The 22619-nt window shown below is 53.2% G+C and overlaps 1 protein-coding gene across 8 annotated transcripts in view; it reads left to right on the top strand.

The window, feature by feature from the left end:
• SLC5A11 (solute carrier family 5 member 11) overlaps positions 1-20667 on the top strand; it is a 49720-nt gene extending 29053 nt beyond the window's left edge. For 6 of the 8 annotated variants that reach the window (XM_051847382.3, XM_051847380.3, XM_051847381.3 and 3 more), the window contains 7 exons: positions 936-1071; positions 11419-11526; positions 11813-11963; positions 15288-15456; positions 15822-16037; positions 18013-18181; positions 20366-20662. In XM_051847382.3, the coding sequence (XP_051703342.2) occupies positions 936-1071; positions 11419-11526; positions 11813-11963; positions 15288-15456; positions 15822-16037; positions 18013-18181; positions 20366-20571 (1155 nt within the window). In that variant the 3' untranslated portion in view covers positions 20572-20662. 8 annotated transcript variants of the gene reach the window in all.
• Positions 20668-22619: the final 1952 nt, after the last annotated feature.

The following is a 22619-nucleotide window of genomic DNA, read 5'->3' as shown; positions in this document are numbered from 1 at the left end:
TCCTAGCTCCTGTCTTCAGCCTGATCCAGCTCTGGCCGTTGCAGTCATCTGGGGAATGAATCAGTGGATGGAAAATCTCTCTCTTTGTCTCTCCCTCACTCTCTCTCTATGCCTTTCAGACAAATAAAATAAATCTTCAAAAAAAAAAAAAAGAGAGAGAGAATAAGTAGAGTTCACTAGTATGTAGGGGAGAGGGCAGTTACTATGGGTCAGACACTATTCTACGTATGCTAAATGTTTTGACTTCAGTTAATTGTCAAAACTGTCCTGGTACTATCCCCATATTGTAGATGAAAAAACTGAGGCAAAGAGAGGTAAAGTTACTTACCGAAGGTCACACAGCCAAGAAGTGGAAGAGGAGGATCTAAACCCAGCTGTGTGGCCCCGGTCTCCAGAGTTGGCACTGTTAGCCAGACCTGGCACATCTAGGCGGGAGGGCTCCCCATGGCACCAGACGTTGTATCTGTCCCTTTGCGTCTCCTGGTTTCCTTTCCTCTGCCAGTATCGTGGCAGATGTGCAGCCAGCAGTTCTGGGCCACCTGCCAGGGGAGTGACTCCAGGGGGTACAGCTGGTAGGGAGCCTCTCTCCTTTACCTTTCCTAGGAAGAAGTCCTTGAGGGCTGCAACTGGACTGCCTAGGACCCCTGCTTCTCCTTAACTGATAGTGGGAGCCAGTGGGGTAGGACAAGAATTAATGGAGAATTCTAAATAGCCAAAGCCAAGTTCACAGATAAAGGAGTAGGGAAGGGGGAGGGGACGGCCTCACAGCTGCCCCAGTCAGACCTCAGGGGCTGAGGACAGGAAAGAGCTGCTTCTCCCTAAAGGGGGCCAGGCAACCCAGGATGCTCAGCCTACCCCCAGCCAAGAAGCTGTGCACGCATGGCGCACCTCGAGAGAAAGCCAGCTCACTCCCAGCCACCCTCGCTGTTTTCCAGGTGATCGTCCAGAGGAGTCTGGCCGCCAAGAACCTGTCTCACGCCAAAGGAGGTTCTCTGATGGCCGCCTACCTGAAGGTGCTGCCCCTTTTCATCATGGTGTTCCCTGGGATGGTCAGCCGCATCCTCTTCCCAGGTGAGCAGACAGCGGGAGACGGGCCCATCGGGGTGTGGGTCCCAGAGCCTGCGGAGGGCTTTGTGCACACTCCTGGCTGCCCCGTGAGAATGTGGCGAGTCTGTCTTCCTAGAGACCGGACTGGGGCACCTGCCGACTCCCAGTGTTGGTTCAGTGGGAAAGTCCTCCCTCTCGGGCTTTCAGTCAAGCTGGGTAGAGACTCACCTGGGCCTTGCTTCTTTTTGATAGGCAGAGTGGACAGTCAGAGAGAGAGAGACAGAGAGAAAGATCTTCCTTTACCGTTGGTTCATCCTCCAATGGCCGCCACAGCTGGCGCGCTGTGGCCGGCACACCGCGCTGATCCGAAGGCAGGAGCCAGGTGCTTCTCCTGGTCTCCCATGCAGGTGCAGGGCCCAAGCACTTGGACCATCCTCCACTGCCTTCCCGGTCCACAGCAGAGAGCTGGCCTGGAAGAGGGGCAACCGGGACAGAATCTGGTGCCCCAACCGGGACTAGAACCTGGTGTGCCGGCGCCGCAAGGCGGAGGATTAGCCTACTGAGCTGCGGCACCAGCCTCGACTGTGACTTCTGAAATCACACCAAGCCTCAAACCTTGTGGTTCCTGGTGTCATTTACCTGAGGTCTCGCATGATCTCCCCTCTCTCGCTTTCCTGTTTGAGTTCGGTGGTTGGATAACTTTGGCCCAGGGGAATCCTTTTTGTGGTATGTCCCGTGTTACTTCTAAAGCATTATTGGCCTTGGTTTGCTGGTTTTCTAAGGTGGTGCAGGGATAGGTCTGTACCGTGGGGACAGACAATACCAAAGACACAGAGATGCTACAGGGAGCTGCTGTCTTGTCAGGAACTGGTGATCACGCAGGAAGGCTCCCCTCTGCCCCCTCAAACAGTAAACTTTCTTCCCCACACCCTGGGGCTGCATCAAGAGGAAGCTCTCAGGCCGGCGCCATGGCTCAATAGGCTAATCCTCCGCCTTGCGGCGCCAGCACACCCGGTTCTAGTCCCAGTTGGGGCGCCGGATTCTGTCCCGGTTGCCCCTCTTCCAGGCCAGCTCTCTGCTATGGCCCAGGAAGGCAGTGGAGGATGGCCCAAGTCCTTGGGCCCTGCACCCCATGGGAGACCAGGAGAAGCACCTGGCTCCTGGCTTCGGATCAGCGTGGTGCGCCAGCTGCAGCGGCCATTGGAGGGTGAACCAATGGCAAAAGGAAGACCTTTGTCTCTGTTTCTCTCTCTCTCTGTCCACTCTGCCTGTCAAAAAAAAAAAAAAAAAAAGAGGAAGCTCTCCTCCCCTATGCCTTATCCCACGTGAAGTTATGCAGAAATAAAGAAAGGGTGGGATTGGCTCACAAGTTTGGTCAAAATACTTTAGAAGCCTCAGGAGTTAGCAGGGAGGGAGTTGGGGGTCACTGTCCCTGGATGTTGCCTCTCCAGCCCAGACAGGATGAATAACCCTGAGGGTGGCTGGTCCTGCTCCCAGGGAAAAGTTTCGAGGTTTGGGAGGGCCCCAAGGGAGGGATCTGGTTTAGGGGTGACCTGGGAGGGGCACTTGGAGCTGTTGAGGAAAACCTGGTGGTTGAACACATGACATAGCAACCACCAGCATTCGCTCTGCACCGGCCAATGCACAGTGCCAGCCAGTGCTTGCAAAGAGTCGCGACCATGGACTCTCCTCTGGAGTGCCCGGGCCTGAAGTTTGCCTCTGCCTCTCACAAGGCGACCGTGGATAGGTTGGTTGAGCTCTCTGCCTCCGTTTCCTCACCTGTAAAGGGGGGATAATGACACTGCACGAGGCCTGAAACAGTTCCTGACTGTTTTAGCAGGCACTAGAGAAGCGCTCACTGTTCTTACCTGTGTACAGCTGGTCTCCATATCCCTGAGTTCCACATGTGCAGAATAGTTCTACTCTTCTGGAAACATCACATCTGTATGGAACGTGTTCACACTTTTTGCCTCGCCATCATTCCCTAAACAATGCAGTATAACAGCTATTAAAGTAGATGAGGGGGTGAGCAGAGTTTACCTGCAGACATTCCACCATTTTATTGAAGGGATTGGAGCAGCCTCAGATGTCAGCTTCTGTGAGGGGGCCTGGAGCAGATGCCCTGAGAATGAGAACTGTTACCCCATTGCATCCCCTGAATGACCTTTTGGGGAAACTACTTTTTGTTTTTGCTTTTAAAATACTCATTTCAAGGGCCGGCGCCGCGGCTCAATAGGCTAATCCTCCGCCTAGCAGCGCCGGCACACCGGGTTCTAGTCTCGGTCGGGGCGCCGGATTCTGTCCCGGTTGCCCCTCTTCCAGGCCAGCCCTCTGCTGTGGCCAGGGAGTGCAGTGGAGGATGGCCCAGGTGCTTGGGCCCTGCACCCCATGGGAGACCAGGAAAAGCACCTGGCTCCTGGCTCCTGCCATCGGATCAGAGCGGTGCGCCGGCCGCAGCGCGCCGGCCACGGCGGCCATTGGAGGGTGAACCAACGGCAAAGGAAGACCTTTCTGTCTGTCTCTCTCTCTCACTGTCCACTCTGCCTGTCAAAAAAAAATAAAATAAATAAATAAATAAAATAAATAAAAAAAAATACTCATTTCAAGAGGCCCCCACCCCACCCCCGCATCTGCTGGTGCTACCTCTAAAGACCAGCTCACTCCGTGGAGAGAGTTCTACTCCATAGAGAGTGGCTGGGCTCAAATCCCACCTCCTACTTCTGTTACCGGAGAACGGCAGGGTTCTTGTCTTCACGCAAGAAAGAATTCAGGCATGAGACAGAGAGTAGTGGAAAGTAAAAGTAGCAAAGTTTATTAGGGCAGGGACATCCATAAGGACGGATGGGCACCTCTTCAGACAGGACCTGACGGAGAGTGCCGTCGCTCCAACTGGCGGAGCGGGGGAGGAGCGAGGTTACATGGTTGAGTGGAGAGATCACACCTGGGCAGGCCAGGCGGGCGGCTCAGCAGAGAGGCAGAGGGCTGAGCGTGCCTTCCGGTTGAGGCCGAGGGTTTTTAAGGAGATGGGTCTCTGTCTTCACACATTTCCTCCTGAAACAAAGGATTTTATGGCAGTAAATAGTAAGAAGCTCCTATCTGAGTTTTCCCCTGAAGGTATCAGACAGGAGGAAGGCTAGCTGGCGCTGTCCTGAGTTTAGAGGAAGGGTGAGCAGGACCCCCTGGAGAATGGGGATCCAGAGCAGGGTGTTTGAAATGCAGATACTGGGCTGCACCTGGAAGGTTATCAGGCAGAAGGGGCGGGGACCCCCACCTGGCAGGTTATCGGGTAGAAGGGGGCAGGGCAGGATGCAGATACCGGGCTGCCCCTGAAACGTTATCGGGATGACTTTGAGATGCAGATGCGTATGCTGGACATAGACGTCTTCTCTTTAGGCCTGTCACACACACATAAGCTCATATCTGACTTCCTGCCTAACACTTCCACCAGCCCACTGTCGGGCCCTAAGCTTCCGGATCTTGTGTGGGCTTGGGGCTAGGACTGCTGGCAACTGGGGACCTAAATGTCCAAAGCAGTGTCACTGAGCCACCCTCCCAGGACCCGGGAAAACACCTTTCTGGGTTATTATGACCCCCACAGCAAGACAGGACGACAGACACGCCCTGTCCAACCCAAACCAGATCAGCCCATGGCATTCTTCCGTAAGCTCTGGGAGGCGCCTGCCCAGCACAGGCAGGGCCAGGAAGCTGCTGCAGCCCTCCCTCAGCCCCAGCCCCAGTACATGCTGCTCAGCTGTGGAGCCGGAGAGGAGGAGGTGGGCTGTCCTGGGGAGCCCTCTTCTGCAGTGCCATTGCTCTTGTTCCCAGCTTACGGATGAGGACACTGGAGCTCAGAGAAATCAGTTGGTTCACTCATTTACTTCTTCTTCTCTGTGTCCAGTGACTATTTTGAGACCCAGTGATCCAGCAGGCCCTATTCCAGCAGATCCTGGAGATCCATTAGGGAGTTACACAGGATCCCCACTGCAGTAGGACTTACCCTGCGGTGCTGGAGGACCCAGACAGGAAGGAGTAAATCAGTAAGATAACATTGCGGTCGGCGCCGTGGCTCAATAGGCTAATCCTCCGCCTTGCGGCGCCAGCACACCAGGTTCTAGTCCCGGTCGGGGCACCAGATTCTGTCCCGGTTGACCCTCTTCCAGGCCAGCTCTCTGCTGTGGACCGGGAAGGCAGTGGAGGATGGCCCAAGTGCTTGGGCCCTGCACCCCATGGGAGACCAGGAGAAGCACCTGGCTCCTGGCTTCGGATCAGCGCGGTGCGCCAGCCGCGGCAGCCATTGGAGGGTGAACCAACGGCAAAGGAAGACCTTTCTCTCTGTCTCTCTCTCGCTGTCCACTCTGCCTGTCAAAAAATAATAATAATAAAAAAAGATAACATTGCATGTGTTAAGTGCAGTGAGGAAAACACACAGGGGATGCCAGGGGCTCCTGCTGGCTATCACGGCCTGGGGAAGTCATTTAACTCTGGGCCTCAGTATGCTTGTCTTTTTAAAAGAGATTGATTTATGTATTTATTTATTTATGTATTTAAGAGCAACAGAGACAGAGAGAGAGAGATCATCCACTGGTTCACCCTTCATAAGACTGCAACAGCTGGGGCTGATGTAGGCTGAAGTCAGGAGCCAGGAACTCAATCCCAGTCTCCCATGTGGGTAAGAGGAACCCAAGTACCTGGGACATCATCTTCTACCTCCTAGGCGCATTAGCAGGAAGCTGGGTCAGAAGCAGAGATGGGACTTGATCCCAGCCAAGCACTCCAATATGGGAAGCAGGCATCCCAAGCAGCGGCTTAACCCATAGCACCACAGCACCGGCCCCCTACTTGTCTTTAAAATAAGGATAATAATAATAATATCTTCCAGACTAAGTGGTGGTCGTGAAAATTAAAGGAGGTATGCGCACCGTGCTTACTGTAGCATCTATACACGGAGATGGCCGGGTCTCCCACGTGGATGGTGGGAGGGGCGCAAGTACTTATATCATCATCTGCACCTTCCTAGGTGCATTGGTGAGAGCTGGATCAGAAGCAGAGCAGCCAGGACTCAAATTGTTGCTCAGATACAGGATGCCAGTGTCACAAGCAGTGGTTTAAGTCACTGTGACACGGTGCAGACCCAGGTCTGAAGTTTTTGTTTTTGTTTTTTAAGATTTGTTTTATTTATTTGAAAGAGTTACAGAGAGAGGTAGAGACAGAGGTCTTCCATCCACTGGGTCACTCCCCAGATGGCCACAACGGCTGGAGCTGCACCAATCCGAAGCCAGGAGCCAGGAGCTTCTTCTGGGTCTCCCACGTGGGTGCAGGGGCCCAAGGACTTGGGCCATCTTCTACTGCTTTCCCAGGCCATAGCAGAGAACTGGATAGGAAGAGGAGCAGCCGAGATTAGCACTGGCGCCCATATGGGATGCTGGCGCTTCAGGCCAGGGCTTTAACCGGCTGCGCCAGAGCGCCAGCCCTGGAACTTGTAAACAAGAGAACCCACTCCATATCAGAAATGGTTGATTGATTAATCCGCGGCAGCTGAGCAGATGTTACTGTGCTGCGGTTAATGATCACAAGGGTGTTGGTTTTGTTATAACTTGACTGAACCAGCTAATTTGCCTATAAAGAGCACATTCTTTAGAGTAATTGGGCGAAATGTGTCCTGCAATAAGCCAGCTTAGCAGACCCACGTGTGCCCTGAAGCTCAGGGCTACAGGGTACCTTTCCGGGGAGTGAAACCGGAGCTGCCCAGTTAGCAATCACATGTCTCAGGGGGATTCCTCCTCCTCCTTTTGGCCTCTGCCTCTGAGAGAGCAGCTTTTACTTTTCTTTAAAGATTTTTTTTTTTTTTTATTTGAATGACAGAGTTGCAGGGGCCGGCGCTGTGACATGGTAGGCTAAGCCTCCACCTGCGGCGCCAGCATCCCATGTGGGCACTGGTTTGAATCTCAGCTGTTCCACTTCTGACCCAGCTCCCTGCTAATGGCCTGGGAAAGCAATGGAAGATGGCCCACATGCTTGTGCCCCTGCATCCATGTGGGAGACCCAGAGGAAGCTCCTGGCTCCTGGCTTCAGACCAGCCCAGCTCTGGCCATTGTGGCCATGTGGGGAGTGAACCAGTGGATGGAAGACCTTTCTCTGTCTCTCCCTATCTCTGTCTGTAACTACCTCTCAAATTAATTAATTAATTAATTAATTTAAAAAAAGAGTTACAGAGAGAGAAAGGGGGAGAGACAGTGAGAGAAAGAGATCTTCCATCCCTGGTTCACTCTCCAATTGGCCACAACAGCCAGGCCAAAGCCAGGAGCCAGGAACTCCACTGGGGCCTCTCAAGTGGGTGGCAGAGGCCCAGGGACTTGGACCATCTTCCATTGCTTTCCCAGGTGCATTAGCAGCGAGCTGGGTCAGAAGTGGAGCAGCCAGGACTCCAACCAGCACTCATATGGGATGTTGGCGCTGCAGGCAGTGGCTTTAACCTGCTGCACTATGACACTGGCCCCAAGAGGCAACTTTTAGATGAGCCACAGCTCATATAGACTGAACTTAAATGAGACCTTTGACCCTCACAGTGCTCCTGCAATGAGAAGGTAAATATTTTCAAATATTCTCCTAAGTTTATTCACAAGAGTCATAAAAATCAAGAACTTTGACCTTCTTGAAGGCATTTTTTTTTCAATAAATTGTTTCTTCTCAATACAAGGAGTATGTACACCATCATATATAAAGGATCTTCAAAAGGTTCATAGAAAATGCATATTTTGGAAAAAAATACTGTGCATGGATTTTAAAAAGTTTTTACACTAAAATAGACTTACCTTTTTATTCCATTTCTCCAAGAACTTCTGAAGTTTGATTGCATCATTGAAGTTTGATGTCTTAATTTTGTCTAAAACTGAGACATTTGCGGCCAGTGTTGTGGAACAAAGGGTTAGGCTGCTGTCTGAGACACTGGCATCCCATGTGGGCGCTGATTCAAGTCCTGGCTGCTCCACCTCCGATCCACCTCCCTGCTAATGTGCCTGGGAAAGCAGCGGGAAGATGGCGCAAGTCCCTGGGCCCCTGCACCCCTGCAGCCCCGTGGGAGACCCCAGTGGAGTTCCTGGCCTGTCTCAGCCCTGGGCCATTGCAGCTGTGGCGCGAATCAGCAGATGAAAGATTCTCTCTTTCCGTCTCTCTGTCTTTCCCTCGCTCTCAGTGATGTTGGGTTTCAAATAAAATTAATCTTTTTTAAAAAACTGAATCACGGTTTTGGGGGTATCTACTTTTATTCCATAGAAATTGCTCTTTGTATCATTAATTATGGCCTCCACACCTAATTTCTCTCCCATTTGGTAGTACTGGAGGGTAAGGTCTCAGTCATGAGAAGAAATCATCGTGGGGGAAGAGGTGTTTGTCTGCTTTTTGTAAGATTTATTTATTGAGAGGCAGAGTCACAGAGAGAGGGAGAACTGGGCCGATCCGAAGCCAGGAGCCAGGAGCTTCTCTCAGGTCTCCCACATGGGTGCAGGGGCCTAAGGACTTGGGCCATCTTCTGCTGCTTTCCCAGGTGCATTAGCAGGGAGCTAGATGGGAAATGGAGCGGCTGGGACTCGTACCGGTGCCCATATGAGATGCCAGCACAGCAGGCAGAGGCTTAACCCACTACACCACAGTGTCGGCCCCCGGGGAAGAGTTTCATAAGGAGCTGTTAGCCCTTGGGTGCTCCTCTCAGTGGAAGAAAAGGTTTCGGGTCACTTCCATTTCTTAGTTCTTCTGCTCTGCCAATAAAGAAAATAAATATATAACAATATTAGATTTTAAGGTTGTGTTGCGCTTGATATGCTTACATTGATTAAATTAACATTCCCAACACAACTAACAATATGGGGACTAAATGTACAGTGCACCCGAGGGTGCTGTCGGACTCCTGCCTTTGAGGCTGGTAGAGAACTGCAGAGCCCAGCCTTGGTTGTCACAGCGGCCGGAGCAGGGGCGGAGCAGCCCGAGCAGGGACAGGCTCCTTGCGCAGCCCTGCACAGGGTTCAGGGTAGTCGCGTTGGCCAGAGGAGACAAGCTGAAGGCGGCACCGGACTTGTGGGCGAGGAGGAAGGGCCAGTGTCTTTGGGTTGCTCTGTGGAAAGGCCTGGGAGTTCTCCCTCATCCACCTGTTACAAGGGCTGAAGCTCTCGTGGGAGCAGCTGGCCTGGGTCCTCCGTGGGAGCTCAAATATGAGAAGTGAGGCCGGCGCCGTGGCTCAATAGGCTAATCCTCCGCCTTGTGGCGCCGGCACACCGGGTTCTAGTCCCGGTCGGGGCGCCGGATTCTGTCCCGGTTGCCCCTCTTCCAGGCCAGCTCTCTGCTGTGGCCCGGGAGTGCAGTGGAGGATGGCCCAAGTGCTTGGGCCCTGCACCCTATGGGAGACCAGGAGGAAGCACCTGGCTCCTGGCTTCGGATCACCGCAGTACGCCGGCCGCGGCAGCCATTGGAGGGTGAACCAACGGCAAAAGGAAGACCTTTCTCTCTGTGTCTCTCTCTCTCTCACTGTCCACTCTGCCTGTCAAAAATAAAATAAATAAATAAAATATGAGAAGTGGGCGGAGATGAAAGGGACCCTTCAGGCCCAGGTGCCAAATCAGGGAGACAGCTTGGAGAGTTGTGGAAGTCCTAGAGGATGCTGGGATAGCACTGACTCTCCTGGCCTTGGAAAGACTGGACAGGGAGCCGAGAGCTCGGGTGAAGCCCGGCTCTGACCCAGTCGTCCTGGGCGACGGGCAGCAGGTCCCCTCCTCTCTCTGAGACCTTCCTCAGAAGTGTGAAAAAGATCATAGTCAGGGCCCAGCCAGCCTCTCCCCACTGAAGGGGCTGAGCACAGACCCTGTGGCACACAATCGTAGTCGGGGTTTTTTTGGTTTTGGTTTTCTCCCATCTCTGCATCAGGAGACCTTTGCTATGTGCCTGGGATGCATTCAGACCAGATAGAGGTGAACACGCAGAGACACCAGGGAGGCTGCCTGGACTGACAGCCGTGCCTGGTGTGTGCAGGAGATTGGCTCCAGGACCCCCACGGCCTATGCACATCCTCCCACGGACTTTGTCTTTTTGTTCTTTTGTTTTCTAAAGATTTATTTATTTATTTGAAAGTCAGAGTTACAGAGAGGAGAGAGAAAGAGAGAGAGAGAGAAAGAGAGAGAGGGAGAGAGAGAGAGATCTTCTGTCTGCTGACTCACTTCCCTTACAACAGCCAGGACTGAACCAGGCTGAAGCCAGGAGCCAGGAGCTTCATCCATGTCTCCCACATGAGTAGCAGGGGCCCAAACACTCAGGCCATCCTCTGCTGCTTTCCTAGGCACATTAGCAGGGAGCAGGATCGGAAGCAGAACAGCTGGGGCATGAACTGGCACCCATGCGGGATGCCAGAGTTGAAGGCAGTGGCTTTACCACCACACCACAATGCCAGCCACACTCCTCCAGACTTTAAATCATCTCTAGTTGACTTATAATACCTAATACCATGCAAATACTATGTAAATAGTTGTTACAATGTATTGTTTAGCAAGTAATGGCAAGAAAAAAAGTCTAGTACAAGAGCAATTAAAAAAAAAAACTAATATTTTATTTGAGTTAGAGAGTGAAAACAAATAGGGAAAGAGCGCCCTCCCATGCGCTGCTTCATTCTCCAGCCAATGCATGGGAACTGGGAATTCTGTGGCGGGGACCAACCACTTGAGCCATCGCTCTGCCTCCCAGGGTGTGCATTAGCAGGAAGCTGGAATCAGAAGTGGAGCCAGGACTCGAAGCCAAGCACTTGTATATGGCATGTGGCTGGCCAAATCCACAGCTGCTGGAGCTGGGATACCGTGAGGCTGATAGATAGATGCTGATGCAGAAATGCAGGAGGGGGAGGAGAGGGAAATTCAGAGGCTGCCTGGTGGAGCCGTGGAGTCTACGAGGAATGGCTGCTCGGCCCAAAATGCGCACCAAGAAAGAAATAGGGACAAGAGGGATTTTTAAAACACCTGCAGTGTGTCTAGCAAGGAGTGACGACGGCGCAGACGTGCCTTGCTTTCGTCCCCTGTTGTGGAGGTCAGGGAGGTGGGGCCGGCTGTGGCGAGAGGGGCTGGCAGGTGTCTAACATCACCTGGGTTACAGCTGCCATGGCTGACCTGTGTTCACACAGTGCGGAGCGCTTTCACACACTGCGAGTTATGCCATTACCCCAGGCTTACAGATACACACCTCAAGTTCAGAGCAGTTAAGTGACAAGGTCGGTCACAGCTTACAAAGCCTAGGCTCCTTTTCACTCTACTGAGCTGGTGCTGGCCCACGCGTCCGCAAGTGTCGGCCGGACCTGGGGCTCCAAGTCTGCTCAGCCCGGGCCCGTGTTTCCCCCTGCAGATCAAGTGGCTTGTGCAGACCCAGAAACCTGCCAGAGGGTCTGCAACAACCCCTCCGGCTGTTCCGACATTGCCTATCCCAAGCTGGTGCTGGAACTCCTGCCCACAGGTAATGTCCCCTCACCCCTAAGTGGAGTCCCCTGGGGCCCCCGGGCTCTGATTGGAGGTAGGGGCAGGGTGGGAGGGCTGTGGCCAGGAGTAGGCTCGGGGCTCAGGGGCCTGGGGCCTGGCTATCCAAGGAGTATGTCCTGAGCATCCTCCTGAGGTCCTGCCCCTCGCAGGCGAGCCCACACTGGGGCCGGCTGGCTTTAGACCTGGGCCGCCAGAGTCCTGAGTGAAGGCAGCAGCTGTTGGCAGGCGAGCCCCCGGCCCATAGACCTCCCTTCTGCCCCCAGGACTCCGTGGGCTCATGATGGCTGTGATGGTGGCTGCGCTCATGTCCTCCCTCACCTCCATCTTTAACAGTGCCAGCACCATCTTCACCATGGACCTCTGGAACCACGTCCGGCCTCGGGCATCCGAGAAGGAGCTCATGATTGTGGGCAGGTCAGGCCTTGCGGAGTGGGGCCGGGCAGGGCGGGGCTGGGCCATCCAGACACCCAGGCAAGGAGGGCTGAGCCCACCCGGACGCAAAGTGCAGCCACTGGCTCACCGAGGCCGGGTCAGCCTCCGCTGTGAACAAAGATGAGTGGCACTGGGGGCTGCATGGATGAGTGAATCATTCAGCCAGGGAGAAGTGGGGAAGGGTGCTCTGGGTTGAGGAGAGGGCTCCATACCCAGGCTTCTTCAAAGTCCTCCAATCAACTGGGGGAAGTAGAGAGGGCTGGAATGAGTGATATGTAAATTTTATGTTAAATACATACAAATGACCCCCTGGGGGCTCCACTCAGAGGACTGTCTCAGCCTTGAGTTAGGAAAAGATCTTGGAGCAGGTGCTGTGGCTCAGTAGGTTAAGCCTCTCTCCTCTCCCCCACCCCCCGCCAAAGTGACAACATCCCATATGGGCATCAGTTCAAGTCCTGGATGCCCCACTTCTGTCTCAGCTCCCTGCTAAGACGGCTGGGAAAGTAGCAGAAAATGGTCCAAGTGCTTGGGCCCCTGCCACTCACGTGGGAGACCAGGATGGAGTTCCTGGCTCCTGGCTTTGGCCTGGCCCAGCCCCAGCTGTGGTGGCCATTTGGGGAGTGAACCAGCAGATGAAAGATCTGTGCCTCTCCCTCTCTCTGTAACTCTGCCTTTCAAATAAGTAAACCTTAAAAAAAAAAAAAAAAAAAAGGAAAAGAGCTCTTAGATATGACACTGAAAGCACAATCCATAAAAAAAAATACACTGGACTTCACGGAAATGTAAAACATTCCTACTCAGAAAGATACCATGAAGAGAGTGAAAAGATAAAGCGCAGTTGGTGAGGAAATATTTGCAGGCCAGGTGTCTGATAAGGAACTTGTACTCTGGAATCAATGAAGAACTCCTAGAACATGACTGAGACCAACAGCAGCAGTTTCCAGCGGACGTTTCAGCAAGGAGGAGAGAGGGGTGGCAACGGGCGATGAGAGGTGCTCACAATCAGTGAGCAAATGCGAACTACAACCGCAGTGAGAACTTACTACACACCCAGCAGAGCGACTCTAACCAGAAAGACGGACAAGGAGGTGGAGGGACTGGAACTCCCACACGAAGGCACTTGAACGAATTCATGGAAGTTTTAAGTTAAGGATGTTTATTTTGGGCTGGCGCTGTGGCATAGTGGGCTAAGCCTCTGCAGTGCCAGCATCCCATATGGGCGCCAGTTCCTGTCCCGGCTGCTCCTCTTCCAAGCCAGCTCTCTGCTATGGCCTGGGAAAGAAGTGGAAGATGGGCCAAATCCTCAGGCCCCTGCACCCATGTGGGAGACCCGGAAGAAGCTGCTGACTCCTGGCTTTGTGTCAGCTCAGCCACAACCATTGTAGCCATCTGGGGAGTGAACCAGCGGGTGGAAGACCTTTCTCTCTGTCTGTAACTCTGCCTCTCAAATAAAGAAATAAAATCTTTATTTAAAAAAGCATGTTTATTTTGGTGCCAAAAAAATGGAAATTCTTGCAGAGTTTCTCACAATCTGCATTTTCCATAATTTTTATAAACATTAAAATTTTTTGATTAACATGTAATGCTTGCACATTTTTATGGGATGTAGAGCAATATCTCAGCATGTGTGTACAGCATCAATTGATCAAACCAAGCCACTAGCATTCCTATTTCTTTATCTGTTTTCTGTTTGGAGCCTGCAACTTCTCTCTGCCAGTTCTACTCCATGAGCTTCCTAAAGACTCCTCTATGCACAGATTTCAAAAATTTTTACTTCAAAATAAATTTATCTTTGATTCCATTTTCCAGTGAACTTTTTGGGCCCTTGTGTGTTGCAGGTGGAGATATAAAATGGTTTGAACATTCAGAAACAGTTCAGTGGGGACTGGTGCTATGGTGCAGGGGGTTAAACCACTTTGGATGCTCCTGTATCAGAGTACCCGGTTCAAGTCCCAGTTACTCCTCTTCCCACCATCCTCCTGCTGATGCATGTGCAGTAGATGATGCCTCCAGTGATTGGGCCCCTGCCACCCATGGGGGAGACCTGGATGGAGTTCCAGGCTCTTGGCTTCAGCATGGCTTAGCCCCAGCTGTTGCAGGCATTTGGGGAGTGAACCAGTGGATAGAATCACTCATCCTCTCTGTCTCTCTCTCTGTCTCTGTCTCTCTCTCTTTCTTCTGTTGTGCCTTTCAAATAAATAAAAATAAGCATGAAAACATTTTGGCAATTTCTTTAAAAAATATTAACACAGTGGCGACTCAGAAATTGCATTCTTGGAAATGAAAATATATAAGGAGCCTTCAAGAGTTCGTGGACAACACATTTTATGAAAAAGCCCATGCGTGGATGTCAACAGTTGCTTGCACCTCTCTTCATTCCCACTGAAGTACCCTCAGGTGCCCACACAAACATACGATTATTCACGTTCCTGGAAACACTATTTGCAATAGACAGAAAGTAGAAACAATTCAAATGTCCACCTGTTGGAAAAGAAGAAACAATGACCTGTAATGGCATGACCATGACAGTGGAATACTTTACAGCCATGAAAAGGAATGAGCTATGGCCACGTGACAGCATGCATGAACCTCAGAGCCCACTGCAGGTAGTGAAAAAGCCAGGTGCAGAACCGGTGCCATCCCACATGACACCACCTGGTGGCGATGTCCAGAAAGGGCAGCGGGATGCGGCAGCCGGGAAGCAGGGGAAGCAGCTCAGTGCTTGGTTAGGGTGGGCGCAGGAACAGGGAGGTCTTTGGTGTGAAGGATGCTCTAAATCTTGATGATGCTAATGGCACAGGCAACCGTCACTGGATTGTGCACTTGCCATGGCTGGATTTTAAGTATGTAAATTCTACCTCAATAAAACTACCCACCAAAAAGCAAAGGGAAGTACATCTTCTTTTTTAAAGACTTATTTTTTAAGTTTATTTGAAAGGTGGAGTGACAGAGAAAGGGAAACAGAGAGAGAGAGAGAGAGAGATCTTCCATCTGCTGGTTCACTCCCCAGATGACCCCAACAGCTGAAGCTGGGCCAGGCCAAAGCCAGGAGCCAGAAACTCCATCCGGGTCTCCCATGTGGGTGGCAAGGGCCCAAGCGCTTGGGCCATCTTCTGCTTCCCTCCCAGGTGCATCAGCAGGGAGCTGGATTGGAAGCAGAGCAGCAGGGTCTTGAGCCAGTGCTTGGATACAGGATGCCAGTGTCACAGGCGGGCAGTGGTTTAACCCGCTGCACCACAATGCTGACCTGGAAGTAAACCTTCAGGGAAGAGGGCGCTAATCCAGGGCCTCTCTCCCTCTGCACAGGGTATTTGTGCTGCTGCTGGTGTTGGTCTCCGTGCTCTGGATCCCTGTGGTCCAGGCCAGCCAGGGAGGCCAACTGTTTGTCTATATCCAAGCCATCAGCTCCTACCTGCAGCCGCCTGTGGCCATGGTCTTCGTCTTGGGGTGTTTCTGGAAACGGGCCAATGAAAAGGTAGCTCTGGGATGACCCCCCCCCAACCCCTGTCCTGCCATGCAAGCATTAGTGCTGCCCATGAAGCTGGGAGGAGAGGGGGTGGGAGAGGGAGGGAGGGGGAGGGAGCTCTGGGGCATCAGCCACAGGGGTGGTCACTGGGCCTTTGAGAAAAGGCCATGAGAGGTCTTAGCAATATCCTGATGTAGTCTGGCCGTTAAATGGGGTCCTGGAACCCTTCTCCCCAGATGCCAAGGGAGAGAGACGTAGAGACTTAGCTCCAGGCACGGACCATCCCAAGACGGACGAGCTCCTGATGCGGCTTCCTGAGCCTTCCCGGAGGCCCGGCCCCTCCACGTCTCTAACGGTCTCGCTCTGGTTTGCAGGGGGCCTTCTGGGGCCTGGTCTTGGGCCTGCTCCTGGGCTTCATCAGGCTGATCCTGGACTTCATTTACGTGGAGCCTGCCTGCCACCAGCCCGACGAGCGCCCCTCTGTGGTGAAAAACGTCCACTACCTCTACTTCTCCATGATCCTGTCTTCGGTCACTGTGCTCACCGTGACGGTCATGAGCCTGCTCACAGAGCCACCCTCCAAGGAGATGGTACATCTTTGTGGATGCCTGTGTCTGTTGAGGCCCCTTACGAGGACTGAAGGTTCCAAGAGCTGGGCTTCAGGGATGGTCTGTTCAGGATTCAGAGGTCATCAGAATTCATCTCTCACTTCTACTTGGAGTTTCAGGCCCTGCGTGTGGCCACGTTTAAAGGATTTATTGGAGAGGCAGAGTTATATATATATATATAGAGAGAGAGAGAGAGAGGTCTTTCTTCCTCTGGTTCGCTCCCCACATGGCCACAATCACCGGAGCTGGCCTGATTCAAAGCCAGGAGCTTGGGAGCTTCTGGGTCTCCCACGCAGGTGCAGGGGCCCAAGCACTTGAGCCATCTTCCACTGCTTTCCCAGGCGCATTAGCGGGGAGCTGGATTGGAAGAGGAGCAGCCGGGGCATGAACCAGCACCCATGTGTGTTGTTGGCGTCACAGGCGGAGGCTTAACCTACTGTGCTACAACACTGGCCCTGGTTGAGGGAGCTTTGAAAGGCAACAATGAGGGGGGTTATGTTAGATGGATTGATGACAAAGGTGGTGTCGGGCCCAAGGTGAACATCACTTGCGGTGGATGTCCTGGTAGAAGGACTTCTACCTTTGGGTGAGGTTGTGGTTCTGGCAGAGTTGCTTTTTATTTGAAAGGCAGAGTTACACACACACACACACACACACACACACACAGATCCTGCATCCACTGGGCCACTCCCCAAATGGCCACGATGGGCAGGATTGGGCCAGGCAGGAGCCAGGAGCTTCATTCAGGTCTCCCACATGGGTGCAGGGCCCCAGGTACTTAGGCCATCTTCCACTGCTTTCTTAGGTGCATTAGCAAGAACTAGATCAGAAGTGGAGCAGCTGGGATTTGAACAGCACTCATATGGGATGCCGGTGTCACAGGTTCCTGCTTAACCGGCACCACAGTGCTGGCCCCTAGAGTGTTTTTTTTATTAAATATTTATTTTATTTATTTGAAAGAGTTACAGAGAGAGACAGAGATAGAGAGAGAGTCTTTCATCCACTGGTTCACTCCCCAGATGGCTGCAATGGCTGGGGCTGCGCCGATCCAAAGCCAGGAGCCAGGAGCTTCTTCCTGGTCTCCCATGCAGGTGCAGGGGCACAAGGACTTGGGCCATCTTCTACTGCTTTCCCAGGCCATAGCAGAGAGCTGGATCAGAAGTGCAACAGCCAGGACTAGAACTGGCGCCCATCTGGAATGACGGAGCTTCAGGCCAGGGCTTTAACCCTCTGAGCCACAGCGCCAGCCCCATAGAGTTGTGTGGTTTTTTTTTTTTTTCTTTCCCATTGAAAGTTACTACTGTGGGCTGGGACTGTGGCATAGCAGGTAAAACTGCCACCTGCGATGCACACATCCCATTGACATCAGTTCATGTCCTAGCAGTTCCACTTCAATCCAGCTCCCTGCTTATGTGCCCAGGAGAGCAGCAGCAGGTGGCCCATACTTGGGTTCCTGCACCCACACAGGAGACCTGGAAGAAGCTCCTGGCTCCTGGCTTCAGCCTGGCCCAGTTCTAACTGTTATGGCCATTTGGGAAGTGAACCAGCAGATGAAATCAACCCCCCCCCCCACCTTGACTTTCAAATAAATAAGTCAAAAACAAAGTTACTATGAGGCAAAGGTACGTGGGACCCTTCCTGCCTAACTTTCCGGCTTCATTGATTTAGGTTTAGGGTTGACACAAGCGACTCCGTTTTTATTCTGATGATTTTCACTGATTCAGTCCCAGGGCCAGAGACCCGGAAGAGCTAAGATGACTGCAGTCTGGGTCCCATCGTGCCCCAGGGCTCGGGGACAGAGGGTTGGGTTCCAACAGGAGAGCGAGGATTGGGATGTCCTTGTGTTCTGTAGAGCAGGAGGGTGGGGGCCGCAGACTGGATTTGAAGGCTGTGCTCGGGCTTGGGCAGGGGACGTGGGGAAAGGACCGACCTCACACTTGGCCTCTCTGCTCCTCAGATCAGCCACCTGACCTGGTTCACTCGCCGCGACCCGGTGGTCCAGAAGGCACAGGTGCCAGCAGCCACGCCCCTGCCGCCTGCCCTGTCTCACAACGGGACCGCGGAAGCCAACAGCGCCAGCATCCAGCTGGAGACGATTCAGGAAGGCGCGTCCAAAGCCCACAGCAGTGAGTACTCGCTGTCCCCGGTGACAGCAGGAGCGGTGAGGAGCGGCGGGTGGTTGTGGGGCACAGGAAAAGGGGCGGCCCCGGGACTGCAGCATCCGCCCCGCCCCATCCCTGCTCTCCGGCCACCAGAGGGAGCTCTTCGGCAGCCTCCGTAGCACTCCTAGAGCTGGGTGTATCCGAACCTCACACCAACCCACACAGAGGGCTGGAAGGCACATTCTTTACATTAGGGGCGTGCTGACGTGTTCTGGTGTAGCCCCCTACTACTGTCATCAGACAGGGGCCAGCATTTAAAAACCACTCAACATTCCAGATTTCCATCTGCTCTTGAAAAACAGGAAGATCTGGCAACTCTGGGCCCATGTGCAGGAAGCTGCTGCTTCACTTAGCCAAGGTCCTCACCGCTCCTGGTTGTCTCCATGGTCCTGAGGCTGTCCATTATCATGGCCGTTGCTTTTTAAATTTTTTTTTTTAGAGATTTATTATTTATTTGAAAGGCAGAGTTAAAGAGAGGGAAAGACAGTGATCTGCTGGTTCACTCCCCAAATGGCCTCAGTGGCCCAGGGCTGGACCAGGTTGAAGGCAGGAGGCAAGGACTTCGTCCAGGTCTGCCACGCAGGTAGCACGAGCCCAAGCACTTGTGCCATCTTCTGCTGCTTTCCCAGGCACGTTAGCAGGGAGTTGCATGAAGTGGAGCAGCCGGGATGCAAACCAATGCCCATATGAGACGCCAGCAGCACAAGAGATGGTTTAACCTGCTATGTATGCCACACATTTTGCAGATAGTTATTTGAAAGAGTTACAGAAAGAGAGAGAGAAAGAGATAGATGAGAGAGAGATCTTCCATCCACTGGTTCACTCCCCAAAAGGCTACAACAGCCAGAACTGAGCCAATCAATATGAAGCCAGGAGCCAGGAGCTTCTTCCGGGTCTCCCATGCGGGTGCAGGGGCCCAAGCACTTGGGTCATCTTCCGCTGCTTTCCCAGGCCATCAGCAGGGAGTGGGATTGGAAGTGGAGCAGCTGGGACTTGAACCGGCGCCCATATGAGATGCCAGCACTGCAGGTGGATTCTTAACCTACTACACCACAGTGCCGGCCCCTAGTCTGAGTCTTAATTTCTGCTCTTGAAGATGGTAGAAATTCTTGAGAAAAAAAAAAGCAATCTTCCAGAATTAAAGGGTCCTTCAAAATTAAGGCAGTAGTGAAGTCAGCCTTCCCTCTTCATATTGCAGATGTTGGTTTCAGGATCTGCATAACCCCCAAATCTGCAGCTGCTCAAGTCCTTATACAAAATAGTGGCCTATGGGTGCTGGGTTCTAGTCCCGGCTGCTCCTCTTCCAGGCCAGCTCTCTGCTGTGGACCAGGAAGGCAGTGGAGGATGGCCCACGTGCTGGGGCCCCTGCACTCGCATGGCAGACCAGGTGCCTGGCTTCGGATTGGCACAGCGCCAGCCGTTGCAGCCATTTGGGGAGTGAACCAATGGAAGGAAGACCTTTCTCTTTGTCTCTTTCCCTCACTGTCTATAACTCTACCTGTCAAATTAATAAAAAAAAAATAGTGGCCTAGTATTTGCATATGCATATCCTTCTCTATGCTTAATTTCAACTCTACATCATTCATAACACCCAATCCTGTGTAAATGCTGGGTAAGCAGTGGTTATATTGTATTGTTCAGGGAATGACAGCAAGGAGGGAAAGTTTGTACACGGTCAGTATGGATGCAACTTTTTTCAGGTTTTTCATCTAAATTTTTATTTGAAAGGCAGAGAGACAGAGAGAGATCTCCCATCTGCTTGTTCACTCCTCAAATGCCTGCCACAGACCCAGGGCTGGGCCAGGAGGAAGCCACGAGTCGGGAGCTCAAAGTGGGTCTCCCATGTGGGTGGCAAGGACCCAGTTACCTGCTCCTTCCCAGGATGCACACTGGCAGGAAGCTGGAATCAGAGGAGTGGAGCCAGGACTTGAACCCAGGCACCCTGCTACGTGACGTGGGCCTCCCACGCAGTGTCGTAACCGCTGCCCTGAACAGTCACCTGTTCTCGGAGCTTTCGCCAGCCACGGGGCACTGCCCCTGCAGGACCAGATCTGAGCCCGACCCTTCCAGAAGAGGTGCAGGAAGTGTGCACCTCTCCTGGGAGACACGGCGCATGGCTGCCACCTTCCTTTGCTGGGTTCTTTGCAGGTGACGTGACCCCGAAGCAGTCCAGAGTGGTGCGAGCCCTGCTGTGGCTCTGTGGGATGGAGGGCAAGAGCACGGAGCAGGCCCCGAGGCCAGCGGAGCCCGTCTTGGCTTCCATAGAAGAAAACCCCGTCGTGAAGACCCTCCTGGACGTCAACTGCCTGCTGTGCATCTGCTGCGCCTTCTTCCTCTGGGGCTACTTCGCCTAGCGCCTGCGCTCAGCCCGCCACTCCTTTCCCGTGCCCTGTTGTTTTATAATGAAAGAAAAAGATAATAATAATAAAGCTTTTGTTTGTTTACTGTGAGGCTTCAAAGGTGTTTGCAACACTGGAAGGGGAAAGGAGGGTTAGAGGCTGCAAAGTTTAAAAAAAAAAAAAAAAAAACACCTTCATGTTCTCAAAAGCGAGCTCCTCACCCTTCCTATCCATCGTGCAAGATCCATGGCCAGACGCAAAGAGCCCGTAGGTGCCCCAGCTGGATGGCACCTGGCCTGGTGGGGCAGCCTTTGGCCAGTACCCAGTACCCAGTTCACCTGGGTGGTGCAGAGTGGGACCCGCCTCCTCTCCCTGCCAGCCTTGCTAAAGGATCGCCCGGTTCCCAAAGGCTTCCTCGTGATTCTCACTCCTGGGTATGATTTCTTAGAAATACACCCAAGTCAGTGCCTGGAAGTCAGACGCTGTCAGGAAATCCGAGAATTGTGTGCCCTTCGCAAGTTTGGGCTTGGACTGTGCGGCTGCTGCTTCCTTTTTTTGTTGTTTTTTGTTTTTTGTTTTTTAAGATTTGAAAGGCAGAAGTAGATAGAGACAGGAACAGAAACAGAGGTATCTCCCCTAGGCTGGTTCATTCCCCAGATGACTGCAACAGGGGCTGGGCTGCCCTGTAGCCAGGAGCCTCCTCCAAGTCTCCCATGGAGGTGCAGGGGCCCAAGCCATCTTTCTACTGCTTTCCCAGGCCATTAGCAGGGAGCTGGATGGGAAGTGGAGCAGCCAGGACTCGAACCGGCACCCATTGGGATGTTGGTGTTGCAGGCAGCTTTGCCCACTATGCCACAGTGCCGGACCCAGCCCCGGCTTTTCTATAGTAATTCAAGCAACACGGGTGGGCTGCATACCCTCTACCCTCCCAGGTAGGGGCCCGTGTGGGGAACTGGTGGTCCTATGGGGGTCCCCATAACCGGCTTCTGATCTCCCGGGGGAGGCCATGCTGCCCTCTCCATGGGCCAGGGAGGAGAGAGGGAGGCCGGGGTGTTCTCACCAGTGACCTGGCCCCCACCCCCACCCTGAGCTGTGCCCCTCACACAAGACCTCTGCACCTGCTGGGGTTTCAGGGAGAGCTGTCCCAGCCCGGGCCTCTGCAGTCTCTGCCCCCGATAGCTGCCCGCAGGCTCCTGCTTGGCCCTCCCATGCCCAGCCTTCCCCACGCCGCAGCCAGGGGCAGGAGTGACTCTGACCCAACAGATCTCTCAGAATCTTCCAGAATCTTCCAGTGACTTTCTCCAGGCCTCAGGATGGAGTCCACGTTCCTGCACAGGAATGCAAGACCCCCGACGACCAGGCAGCTCCGCTCACTCTGCCTTGGCAGTCTGAGGTCTGACCAAAGCCTCGCTCTTTCTCACCTGGGCCTCGCACCATGGATGGTGTAAAGAGGACCCAACATGTGTGGCTCGGGATCAGACCAACAGGTCGGTGCCCACGGTCTCCCCTCTGCCTTCACCATCCCACCTTCCTTCTCTGTCGGCCTCCTATTCTGCTTGTCTCTGCTCAGACATCACTTCCCCCAGAAAGCCCTCCCTGATTACCCCCACCCCTCGGTGACTCTGAAGCACGGGTCACACTTTCTTATTAATAACTGCTTCAACGGCTGCTCCACTGGAGTGCCTGGCAGATGAACAGGTGGACAACGCTCAGAACACAAAAGCCCTCTGGCTCCTGTTCCCCAAACCCCACCCCCTCCCCAGATACCCATGACCATGGGACATTCCATAGCCCCTAGGGAACCAACTGAGTCACTCCAATGGCATCCAAACGCTACATGAGTGACCGCAGGGTTAGAACCGAACACAGTCAGGGCAACCATGGGCCCACTACGACCCTCTCTGGCCTCCCAAGTATAGATCAAGACCAGATCCTGCCAGGAAATCAGACGAATGCTGAGCTCAGCAGGAGGCTGGCTGTGTGGTCCAGTGAGCTAAGCTCCCACCTGGGACGCCAGCATCTTCCATCAGAGCACGGGTTCGAGTCCCAGCTGCTCCGCTTCT

This window comes from Oryctolagus cuniculus, chromosome 19 (assembly GCF_051225735.1).
Source record: "Oryctolagus cuniculus isolate XC-2025 breed Fujian yellow rabbit chromosome 19, ASM5122573v1, whole genome shotgun sequence".
Classification (NCBI taxonomy): Eukaryota; Metazoa; Chordata; class Mammalia; order Lagomorpha; family Leporidae; genus Oryctolagus; species Oryctolagus cuniculus.
Note: the sequence above shows the minus strand (reverse complement) of the source record. Positions and strands in the feature narration are given on the sequence as shown.